The sequence below is a fragment of the Dermacentor variabilis genome, chromosome 2, assembly GCF_050947875.1.
Source record: "Dermacentor variabilis isolate Ectoservices chromosome 2, ASM5094787v1, whole genome shotgun sequence".
NCBI lineage: Eukaryota > Metazoa > Arthropoda > Arachnida > Ixodida > Ixodidae > Dermacentor > Dermacentor variabilis.
Window position 1 is genome coordinate 142,390,478 of NC_134569.1, and position 12,384 is coordinate 142,402,861.

The 12,384-nt window shown below is 44.3% G+C and overlaps 1 protein-coding gene and 1 long non-coding RNA gene across 4 annotated transcripts; one reads left to right on the forward strand and one right to left on the reverse strand.

Moving 5' to 3' along the window:
* Nucleotides 1-49: 49 nt before the first annotated feature.
* Nucleotides 50-8,877, reverse strand: Rpp25 (ribonuclease P protein subunit Rpp25). 3 transcript variants are annotated; one of them, XM_075682148.1, is made up of 6 exons: nt 8,634-8,877; nt 7,908-8,053; nt 7,729-7,821; nt 5,056-5,090; nt 4,736-4,852; nt 50-231 (listed from the first exon to the last, which is right to left on the reverse strand). In XM_075682148.1, coding segments are annotated over exons 1-6 (519 nt in total). In that variant the 5' UTR covers nt 8,635-8,877; the 3' UTR covers nt 50-104. The 3 variants fall into 3 exon arrangements, with proteins under 3 accessions (XP_075538263.1, XP_075538262.1, XP_075538264.1); XM_075682147.1 differs by lacking the exon at nt 8,634-8,877 and adding an exon at nt 8,477-8,607; XM_075682149.1 differs by lacking the exons at nt 50-231; nt 8,634-8,877 and adding exons at nt 4,149-4,498; nt 8,477-8,612.
* Nucleotides 8,878-9,110: 233 nt separating this feature from the next.
* LOC142572792 (uncharacterized) lies at nt 9,111-11,536 on the forward strand. Its single transcript, XR_012826143.1, has 3 exons — nt 9,111-9,289; nt 9,426-9,692; nt 10,404-11,536. It is a non-coding gene; the product is annotated as an uncharacterized LOC142572792 (long non-coding RNA).
* Nucleotides 11,537-12,384: the final 848 nt, after the last annotated feature.

Sequence of the window (12,384 nt, forward strand, 5' to 3'; positions counted from 1 at the left end):
ACATTTCTTCTAGCAGTCGGCATGAGTGAAAAACATTCAATGTTGAAACTTGTATAAATAGTATTATGGTTTCTTTATTTACAAGTGCATTCTCCGGTGTGCAATTATTGTGTGGCAGCTTGCTGTGCCTTCTGCCTGCGAGGTGTCTTCTTTGGAAACTGCTTCTTCCTGGCCTTGGATGGCTTCTGTTCAGCAGACCAGCTGCCATCAGTGCAGCCGGGCGCCTGGTACCTGAAGCATGAATCAAATCAAACCATTTGTTGTGTTAATATACAGGAAACTAGATATACAGGTAAATATACAGAAGGTGATCCCAAAATAGGATACTGCACCGAACCTACAACAGCAGTCGTAATAAAAACAACAAGGGAAAAATGAGAGTCAAGTAAAGGGAGCACAAGGCAATTTCTACATGTCTACAAGGCGGGATGCATTTCGCACTGCAACTTCCAGAGGCTGCCTCTGCATGAAATTACACAATGCATAGCAGTCCAGATCCATTGCAGAGGCTCCGGCTATGGTGCTCTACTGCTGAACATGAAGTCGCAGGATCACTTATTGATTGCAATCCAAGGAATGCAGAAACGAAGTGTTTGCATCCAGGCATGTTGTGGAAGACTGAGTAGGTCAAAAGTAAGCGTCCTCCACTATGTCAGAGTCGCAGTGCAGATTTAGGACGTTAAACAAATTAATCAACCGCTTAGCAGCACGAATTTTGCTTGCACTAAGCCCTTTCCAACTCTTGTCATGCTGCTCACTATGGAGCCATATCGTGTTGAGCCACAGCCAAACGATTCTTGAGGACAAAGTTATTGTTTCGACTTGTCAGTCAATCATGCACTTTTCAACACTGCAAGCTATTTCTCACCCACATTGTGCAATACATTGGCAAACTACATTGCTCTGAACCATTACCAAATGGCATAATTGTTTGCCGTAATAAAGAGAAAAACAAGCAGACAACTCTGTAGGTAGGTAGCTGACATCTATGTAAAGTGAAGCGTTCTTGGTGTGATTGGCTCATGAACCATCTATGTGTGTATATCGAATGTAGTTGTCGAGGTATACAGTCTACGCTCATTACAACGGACCTGCGTACAACAGACTTCCGGATATAACTGACCATATTTCAGCCTTAGTTTGTTCTACCTATTTTATTAATGCAACGAAGTTCCCTTTTAACGGACCGCGCTACAACGGACTATTGGCTACAGCAGACGAAATTAACAGCAATTTTTGTCAAAATCGGGGGTATAAAACGGACTTTTGCCATGTCGAGACGGGCTGGCAACTGACTTGCGAGGGTCAACCGACGATCACGGCTCAATATCTTGCGCCGAGAAAGGGAGGAAAGCGGGGCGGAAGCGTGTCGCCTTTCGTAGCATGCAAGGAGCTGGGGGCGGGGGGTTCTACTCCTGTGGCTGCGGTTAATGGCGCGGCCTCAGGGGTGCATTATATTGAAAGCGATCTGCAATGTGGACAAAGTATGCGTCCACGCAGGCGCCGTATCTTAAAAGCGATTTGCGATTTGGACAAAGTACACGCCCGCGCGGGCCTAATATTCAAAGCGATCTGCGATGTGGACAAAGTGCACCCAATGCTGGTAGCTTCGTATGTGCTGTGCTTTCGACATTTAGCTCGCGTTGAAGCTAGAGACGGCACGAAGGTCAATTCGCTCGCTGCCGCCGCCGTGCTTGTCTTGCTTAATTTGCTATCGCAATCAATGCTTCGCTTTTCGGGCGAAAATGTGACCTTTTTGTTTGTTTTTTACTTTGGACGTTCGTCACTCACTCTGCAATAAAGTTATTAGACATCGCGACGAAAGTTTCGGAAGTGAGGTGTCTCAAATATTACGGACTTCGGATAACACGGACATTCTTTGACGGATTGTCAGGGTCCGTTGTAACGAGAGTAGACTGTATAAGTAATCAAGAGCAGCATGTTATACGAAGAAATCTTATTTGCAGTGACTTTGGACACGCTAGATATTGTGTACACATATTTACATGCAGTACATCATACATATATTATTTGTTTAAATTTTCAGTGGTGATCCATAGTGTCGTGTTGCACTAGTGGTGTTTCTCATGTGTCAGTTTCTTCTAGTGTGCAAGTGCAGATTGAAATGTGCTGGCTTGCCCGCGAGAAAGAGTGTTCCATGCCGCTTGTCGGAGCATGCATTCGTGGTGTTTGGCATTAGAGGTCAGATACGTGTGAAAAAAGTGCCTGGAACTTGGCAAGGAAGCTTCGCTTTAAAAAAGGGTTATGCACAATGCCACTAGCATTAAGGTCCCTCTAGCATTGACAAGCACTGCCATCTACGGCTGAAAAGTGCAACTAGAAGCATGCTGGTAGATATACTCGTCATCAGTTCACACTGGAAGGTAGTTTTCCTAATGATAATTGTACACTTAATCGGCAATATTCGTGCACATTTTGGTTGACAGGGATATTTGTCTGTGGTACAGAAAGGGTTAAAAAGGCCAAGTGGTGGCAAGTCAAGCGAGATAATGGAAGTGCCAACAGAGAAGAAAAATGGTAGTCATTGTCCCTTATACGTGTGAGCTAACATAGTTTGGAAAGAGTTGGCAGCTGCAAGGACGTCCATGCATTTCTTATTCTGCCCCTTGCAACTTGGCATGGCTGCGCAGCAAAACCAACTTGACGAAAAAATAAATAAAAGAAAGGCTGAGGACTGCAGCCAAGTAGAGGAAATGTTTCGTTCACTGCATCATTGCCATCTATTCCGCTGGCAGACAATGCAGTATACAGGCCAAATACAGTAAGGTGTCTCAATGACCACTTGCATGAGCGTGAAATTATTGTGCATTGCAGAGAATCATCAGCCAGCCATTTTTAAGCTGCAGGTGCTAACTTCTTTTTGATGAATGCATCATCCTCAAACGGCATCCCTGTGAGCCTGCTTATGAAATCATAAAAGCTGCAAGGGTAAAATAAGCTTGTGACAAGCATATGCCAGCATACTTTTCATCAATGTGATCAAAAGAGAGCATATCTCAGCTCTCCCATATGATGGTATAATGCTGCCAATGTTATGCAGTTTGAGTGTGCCACATGAGCATACTCAAACGAATATAATGGTGAAATGGACATTTCAGTGGCCCTAGGAACACCTTTATCGCAATAATATTATGCAGTTGCCACTGAAGCAGTTAATGCATTCCTGAACTTGCAACACGAGGATTCTGCACAGGTGGAATGTACAAGGTCATTTGTTCTATCCAGGGTGCATTCAGCAGTTAGAATGATTAGCCATTCCAGATGCAGCTGTTCTCGGGCATTTCAGTCCATCATCGTGACTCTTGTGCCATCCAAGTTTATCTTGTGTCCAAGTAGTAGTAGTATCAAAACATGTTCTACTGTACCACTGCGAGTTTTCATGTGCACCCTTCTTAACTTGTCTGAGGCTGCTCACATGAAGTGTGCAAGTGACAGCAAGCTGTTGTACAGAGAGGTGTCAAATGAAAAAAATAAAGAACCTTTGCTCAAGCATCATTCAGCAAATACTCAGCAGCCACTCACTGCCACTGGTGCAAAACTCTTCATTCTTGGATACATTAGTGAAATAGTTCATGCAAGCAGCCCCGACTGTTGCTTGAAATGCTTGTTCAGATTACATGTACATGGTATCTTGTACACAACTGGAAACTGCCTGTTTATAATGGAACAGCATACAAACTTTGGACACCTACCTCAACAATAAACCAAAAGAATGCTTCCACATTATTTAGGTGCTACAAAAGGTTATCAACATGTTTTCTGTCTCGAATGCAAAAGTAATGCTCAACGTACCACAGGAACAGTTTAGAAGCCTTGGCTTATAGGGCATGCCACTGACATTCAGAACTTTGAAAAAAATTTAAAACAAAAACCTTTAAAAAAAAACTTGTGCCCATAGTTACTAAATGTGAACGCTAAAAAACTTGAAGCCTAGCCATATCATATGAGGGTTGTATGAAAAATCTTGTGCTCCCACGAGATGCAGTTGTTCAAGACTCATGAAAGTTCACAACTTTTTGACACCGTCTCCCTGCACTTCCATGCACTTTCTCATCTCTCATCCAGTTTGGCCAACCTATAAATATAGGAAGTCCCTCCAGTTTATTAAAACAGAGATCAACAGCGGAATTTACTGCACCCTTGGATTGTCCGTTGGTAAATGCATTTGTTTTAAGCTCTTCTTTATTACTGGAGGCATGACAGCCTCATGGCGCAAGATCAACTTAAGGTGGGTATCAGTCACAGTTCAAAGCAACAAGCTTTGATTGCTTCTACGGTGCTGTGTACCACAGTGCAGCCGTGCCCCTGTCTGGAAAACGATCCCATGCTCAAGCTTTCCACAACACCCTTTTGCAATGGTGGCCTTCAAGTTTTGCAAAAGACCCGAGTAGTACTTGGCATTGATTTTCAGACTGGAGGTAGTAAGCCATCAAGGTACTTGAAGAAGATGCGTGCCATGGCTTTTCCCCGCAGGCTCCTGCATTTGCAACTTTCTTGTCAGTATGCTCATTTGTCACTATTATAAATACTTTAATCTGCACTATCAACAATATCTTGTGGAGCTGCCATTGTATATTGTTCAATCAAACACTGCCCACTATGAAACTTGACTGTGCAAGTTTGTTAGACCAAGCGCAGCGTGGTTATGCCAAGCATCTGCTGCACCAATACCACTAGTAAGTTTCCAGCTTTGACCAAACTTCGTGCTACTCACCCTAGCTGTGTCGCATCAACTGGGTCCTTACTCAGTAGTATGTGAATGGTAGGTATTTCTCTGACAATTTTCAACCTGTCGAATTCTGGCGACTTGGGTTCCCAGCAGTCTTCGACTCTATAGGAGGAAATAGGGGATAATAAAATCCTTGAACGAGCGTAGGTTAGGGCGTGTTGGTATTCCATAACTGAGGTATTTTAGCACACGAGAAGGGACGAAAGACAGTGGCGAGACGAGGACACAGCGCTAATAAAATCTTGTTCTGGCCAATAAAACTGTACGAAACTGAAGAAAATCAGTGTCTGTGATGTAGTACTCACTTTTTGTACAAGACCTTGTTCACTTGATGGACCTCCTGCAGGTGTACAAAGCCATTTCATTGCATATGAGAAAATGTGTACAGCTCCCATTATTTCAGTCTATAGCAGGGCCGCATCTTAAAACCAGCAGAGGCCAAAGCCACTATCTCTGGGAGCGACAATGTTGCATATTTTGCTTGTGGAAAGGCAGTCTGTTTGGTGTCACTTGTTGCAGTACTCAGAACATCTTGTAATTTCATGTCGGTGCTTGAAGGCCGAAGGCAGATTTTGTTCACAGTCATCAAAGAAAACGTCTGCTCAGTGATGTATATGCTTCCAACAGGAGGTGCCAGTTTTAAAGCATTACTTATTTTTCGTATATTTTATCATGGTTCTCATGGCATTGACCAAGGGGCTGCTCCCTCTACACACGTTTTACCTCTGGAACACTGGGTCGATGCAGTGTTTATTTCACTGCATAGTAGCAGCCTCACAGCGTCACCAAGAAGGGTTTGTGAAATGGGTGGCCACTCTGTTTCTTACTTTGGAATGACATGAAACCCTGTTGGAATTCTACTAGAAAGTTTTCGGCATGCTCTCAAGATTTCTTTGGGTGCATGGACACTTAACTCCAAATTGAAAAGCATGTGACGCTGAAACTATTGAAGGCACCATCCTCACTCTAATTTTTTAGTTTGATACAGACAAAGAATGTTGCAGCATTCACTGTTAGAATTAATGAGAAGTGTCTGTGCCTGCAATCCAATACCTACGTGAGACTAGCTCGCACCATGTCAAGAAATTGGCCCACCACACTTTGGTCACTTCATTATGAAGTCCTTAACCCGTTATCATGTGGTGTATCCTACATGATATGCATCTAACAACTCATTGAAACTTAATAGAATCAAAAAATAAAAGAAAATCCTGTGTATTTACATGCAATATACATAATGTCTAGCAATTAAATACACAGTGACCTTGACTCTGTAAGCAAAATTTCAGTTATATTTTCCCTTGAAGAATGTATGGCAGCAGCTCGTCATATAACTGGAAAGAAATTTGTAAATAGACAGTTCATTTTGACAACATCTATGCTTGAATTTAGAACATAACAACACCGGTGTGTTTCTTTGCTATTTATAAGCCTACTGTAGTGTTTTTGAACAGGAAAGACATCTGGGTGTTTCTGTGAGGCAAGTATTAATTACTGCATCATATATGATGCAGCATGTGGTTATGGGTTGCATGCTGGAGGAGAGCAGATTCTCGTTTCCTCGTGTGAAACATAGTTGGTGGAAAAACATAATGTTACTACAGGTTTGCTATAATGTTTCATAGCACTATTCCTGTCATGCACATGTAAAAAAATGGAAATACTAAGCAGTGTTACAATAAACATAGTGTGAGCCACGCCATATTGCAAGAGTTAAAGACAATAGCAGTGGCAAACAACTCAAGAAGGAAGAGGAAGAAGGCATTTTTCTGGCTTGCGTCAGTCTCCTAAAGACTACACAAAGCAATAAAATCCTATAAAAAGAAGCGGCCTAGATATTGGGGCTGACAATTGGTTAATCGAAGATGATGTCATCAAATTTTAAAGGAATTGGTACTACACGCAAGAAATAAGGCCCATTTTTGACAACATACATTGAAGTTTTTTTCAATTGCTCTGATATCTTTCACAGATTTTCTACCATTTGAATGCCTTTCCATACGGTAAAAAAAAAAAAAAATAAAAAAAAGAAAACACCTATAACTGCATTGTGTATCATACATGATATGCGACAACTCTTGCTTATAAAACCGAAACTTACATTTCTTTAGATAATTGAGGCTCATTTAGGCATATCTGGCCTAAACAAAGGCTTGCAAAGTTCTTTAAATACAATTTCATGCAATAAGGAGATAAAGTATGTAGATGAAGAGCAGCACATTATTTGTACCAGCCCAGTAGTAGGCCTTGAACAACAACATTGTTGGCAACGTTAATAGATCCAAATAGCCTTGACTGACGCTTACTCCTGATATGCTGCAATGTAAGCAACTATTTATCAAGGGTGAAAAATTAGGTTTGTTTGCAGGTGTCACCATACACAATCATTCAATGGAAATGTAATGGGACAAGACATGTTCAATACAATTATGGATGCTGTGACAATACTGCGGCCTTGGCATCTGATTGTGAGGCGGACCACAGTTGCCCTGAATTAATTACAACCAGCTGGGGTTTCTCAACATGCACCTAATGCAAGCTCACACAAATATTTTTTTTTTATTGTGTCTGACGCCGGCCAAGAGTTCACGACAAGATTTTTCCCAGCATGTGGCTAGGCTTGGATTGCAGCACCGGCACACCACAGAATACTAAACTCGGCTGAAGGCTGATGAAAATGTACTCATAGGCTGCATATGGCCTGCGGGCTATATTTTGCACAGCCCTGGTCTAGAATGACGAAACACTGTGCTGGTGCTGCTGAAAAAAAGAATTGTGTATTTAAGGGTGAATTTGTGGTTTGAGAGATAACTCTAGAGCTAAGGGAAAGCCACACGGCCTGCAAACCACATATTCTTGAATACTGTTACCTTGAATATAGTGATTGCTGCGATATTACGTTTCCTTGTCTTTGCAGCACAACGTTGTAGCGCTCTCGAAAGCCGTGACGGAGGCCGTACGAGAGACGGGCAACTTACCTTGTGCTTTCGCTTCATTATCTCAACGCACGTGATGGTTTTTGCTAGAGCGTGGCCAGAGCCCGTGAACACCATTTGCCTTTTTTCTTCGTCCTGAAAAACAATCGCAAGCGTGAGAGGAATGTCGAATATGACGTCTCGCTGCGAACACGTGTTACGGCTGTTTAAAGAATACTCGCCTGGAACGTTTTCTTAGCGTACTCTAGCAGGTTTCTGAGCTTGCTGTTGGGCTGAACTTTCATGTGGACAAAATCGTCTCGAAGATCTTTAAAAGGCGGGGGGCCAACGCTTTCTTCGGTCGATTCTCCTTTCGTATAGTTCTCCACTGAAAAAATACACGAAATGGGATAACGCAGGAGCTTGCGGCGAAGCTAAGGAGCGCGCAACAAGCGATGAAACATAACATGATAGGCGTAGCGTTACAAGACGGGAAATTATCGTTGAGGTAAAGGGAACGGGGGAGAACGGAGTTTAGTAGGCCGCGTGATGAGCAATGCACATAGCCGGTGCTCTATTTGTGTAGCATAACTGGTGCTGAGGGAAAGGAAACGCAGCTGAGCTCGGCCAATAAAAAGTTGGTGTGATGAAATTAGGAAATTTGCAGGCGTAAGACGGGGTCAGTTGATGCAAGACATGGGTAATTTGGTATCACTGAGAGAGTCCTTCGTCCTGCAGTGGACGTAAATTGGGCGAATGTTGATGGTATGCGAACGGTCAGGCGTCAATGAACGATACCTTTGACCGATACCTTTGAAATTGCTGACGCTGTCGAAGTGCATACGTTTACAGTGGTACACGATAACATGGTAACAGCGCAGACAAAAATGGCAAGCCAAGTCATTGCGAAAGGAACAACGCGACTGAAGCCATATATTTTTTTTTCCTCCGCAACGGCTGCGACATACTTGCGGAACAGTTGCCCAAGTTCCCTGCCTTGGATACAAGTAGTTTTAAACTGTCGTTGGTAATGCGGAGGCCCTGCCTTATCTGTTGACTCCGAGAAACAGCCTAGGTAACAGTAATGACGCACAATTATGCACAGACATCATTTACAACAACAATTAATTTGCATTTTGCCTCCTTCCTCTGTGGTTGCATGATGGCTAGTTTGCATGCAAGGAGGCCGCCATTACCGATGAGTCTTGGATTGGCTACGGACGATTTGAGAGGCTGTTTCAAAAATGCGGCCTATCGTCGGGAACAGTCGGGAACACGACCTACTGGTCGGGAATTTTATAGCATTCTCGGTAAATGCACACCGGAGTTGCCCCAAAGCCAGTTGGGGGCACAGCGTCCCAAGCCTGTGGAGGGGCAGACGTAAATAAATCCGAGGATAAAATGTAATGCTCCGATACTAAAGCCCCTAAGGGACTTTATGCGATACGCCCTGCTGGCGCCATCTGGCGTAACGCGCCTGGTTTGAACCGTGCGCATGACTGAGCGCTGTCAGATTGCTTCTGCAGCGTCTGTGCCGCGATGAACTCGTTCGTAGAGGTAATAACTGGTGGTAAGAAATATTCCGTTATGATGACGAAGTTACAACTGGACGAACTAATGGCCGGTAAGTCATTAAACGCTGAATGAAGGCGTATTCACATTATCATGTTTGTACGTGGTATTAAACAGCAGGCTCGAGCAGACGACAACATATGGCCAGGAATTAAGCGCTTCTACCGCATTTGTTTTATGACAAACAGATCCAGCAAAGCTGAAAGCATTGGTCACTTCTATCGTGAATGCTTCAAAACGGCCAGCTGTCGAGCCAGCGATTGTCAGCGCACCGGTCCCCTTGACGGTCGACAACGCTGCGAAGTCCATTGCTCGAGTCGGTGCCGAGGCGCCAGAGGTTGTCAGTGCACCGGCACCACTGAATGTCGAGGGCGTTGCGGAGTTAGATGCGGGAGCGAGTGCCGCAGGCCCGTCGGAACCAACAAACCTGAGAAGTGCTGACTTAAGCGCTGAGGGTAAGTATATGCATCTGCGTTCTTGCTACGTGGATAAACACAGTTATTACGTTCAAGCTTAGTGGCCGTCTGCCAAATAGCCGAGCCCTTTCAACAAAATATTCGCAAATGTTTTCCCCTTCGCCGTAAACTATGAAGACTCATCACATACACACCGAAATTTCAGGTCCAATTGTACTTGCTAATTCATCTGCAATCACGTGATGAAAAGACACCTGGGGGGGGGGGGGGGGGGCATTCTATAAGGGTCCACCTAGTGGAGATAATCATTTCGTCTGCTGCTGAAGTGCTGATTGGCTGGGAGTGCCTGTTTCCTTCTGACGCGTACCGCAGCCCAGCCAATCAGCACTTCAACGGCAGAGAAAATGAACATGTCCACTAGGTGGACATTTAGAGAATGCCCCCCTGATAATTCCCAACGAAACACGAAATTTACAAGGACAACCATTTCTAAACGAAACGCAAGCACTTGGCCTCCATTGTCTTGTTATGCTCTTCGTTCCAATTTTCGCATTAATTTGTGGGAAGAAGAAAATAAATGATTTCGTAGCTAGCACATCGGCTCCCGTCATATTATGATCCTATAGATTGCTGTTCGTTTTTTTTTTTTTTCATCCGGTCTTATTCCCCATTTCATGCGAACATATTTCTAACTTAGTTTCGTACATTTTCGTGAACTGATATAGCTTTATATATTTGCCACGGTTTCAGATTGTGAAAGAAGGAGCAGAGACAGCACTTCGCGTGAGTGGACCGAAGAAGAGACGAAACTCCTCTTGGATAAATATCACGCGTATCTTGGATTAGTGGGTCCTATGAAGGCTTTCAAAACAAAGAAGGCAATGTGGAGGGCGATATCCCTTGACATAGAAGATACACTCGGGCTACAAAAGTCACCAAAGCAATGCCAGAACCGCTTCCAAACGGTCAAAAGAAGGACAAGCCATCAGGACCTCCACAAGAGGGCTTCTGGCGCCGAGCCGACCCAAGTGCCGTTCTACCAAATGGGAAAGATAGCAGCCGTCGATGACAGCCTAGAGCCTTATTTGCTTAGAGGGCCGGGAAGAGTGGTATTCAAATCCACCTCAGTAAGCACACTGGCCAAAATGTCAGCTGCAAGAAAAGCAACTAGTAAAGCAATGTCTGAAATGATGTGGAAGATACATCAAGACCGCGAGCAACAAAGAGAACGCAGGCATCAAGAGAAAATGAATCTAATAAGGTCTTTCTTGTCTGCCCAATAGGAAGACGCCTAAACTGAAAATAAGGACGGGGTATGTTGCCATTCTTTCAAGCCAACAACAATAACCCAGGATTGAAACGGAAACCCCAGAACTAGGTACACAACGCAACACAATTAAATGATCTCGCCATTGAGCGTGCTTGATAGTTCAGAATAACCTGTTCCTACGCGGAGGGATGGCTATCGTTGTCCAATATATGTTTTCATTCTATGTAAACAATGTATTTTTTTTTCTTGTCTTGTCGACTACAGCAAAGCTTTTGAGCGTATTTTTTTTTCTCACGCGCGGTGTCAAATGCAGTGCTAAGACATGCTAATATTGTCTAATGTTTTGATGCTATGTAAAAAAATGTATTTTTCTGTACTTATATTGTGTCTTGGGTCGACTACATATAGCTATGCTTTCTTTCTTTTTAATTTTTTTTTCATGCGCAGTGCTAAGCTTGTGTTGTCACGCACAGGATAAGGGCTCTATATACACGGTATGTTGCAAATGTCTTTCTTGTTCTCTGTTTTTTGATTAACTGCTTTGTTTAGTTGCTATAGTTGTCCGATGTTCCGATTTTAAGCATATGCCCACTGTTGCTCGAATTCCGAGACTAATGCCCCAACCACTGGCACGCGCCGGAAAGCTTCGGCGCGCGCCGAAGGGTCAAATGCGTCAAAGCGTCGGTCGGAAACGCGGCGAAGCGGAACATCGCGCAGCGATTATGTCTACTGCCGATGCTAGAAGTTTGCCGACGCGCGGCGAAGCTGCGCCGGCGTGCACCAATGAGAGGCTGCGACGAGTCGCACGCGTCAACCAATCGAAGGCTGCGCAGCCTCCGGCTGCTATGCCTGTAATGGCCGCCCAAGCGGAGGCTCCGGCATCAACGATCGTCCGAGTTTTTTGGACGCACGACGCGCGCGACAGTGTTCCTAAATGAGAGTGTTGTAATAGTAGGCCGACAACGACACGACCGACCGACCGACGACAGTGGGTTGTGGCAGTGCGACGTGGATCCGAAGCGACTTCGAACGACGCCGACTAATCCAACCTGCCCACTGGGTTCCGCCGGGGCTCAGTGCGATCGTCTGCTAAAATAGCCAACCGAATCACGATTACCGCAACGTCTGTGCTTGTTGTGTGTGTATTTTGGTGTGCCCAAAACGAATGGAAACATGTTTACGAGTTCCGAAGTCTGCATAATCAGCACTCGCCTATCGCCGATGTTGTTTACGTTACGCGTAGGCCTAGCGGGTCCATCGAGTTCGTAACTGACGAGTGAACGAGGCCAGCTAAGAAACTCTGTCGAAGGAAGTGAATTTTCATTTCCGTTTGGTGCTGCAGTGATTTAAAATATGGCACTCCTGACTTCGTGTGATGTGTGATGTGGTGAATGAACCGTGTGGAAGTTGGGTTGGTCAACCGCGGCGTGTTTCGTGTGGTGTCGGTTGACTCAAGTGTCA

What these genes read in the sequence shown, in the direction of transcription:
- Rpp25 (XM_075682147.1), bottom strand. Translation starts at nt 8,507, where the DNA reads ATGCACTTCGACAGCGTCAGCAATTTCAAAG. An exon ending in ACGCTAAGAAAACGTTCCAG is followed by an intron (nt 7,822 to 7,907) that starts GCGAGTATTCTT and finishes ATTGTTTTTCAG; the next exon opens with GACGAAGAAAAAAGGCAAAT. An exon ending in GTTGATGCGACACAGCTAGG is followed by an intron (nt 232 to 4,735) that starts GTGAGTAGCACG and finishes TTCATGCTTCAG; the next exon opens with GTACCAGGCGCCCGGCTGCA.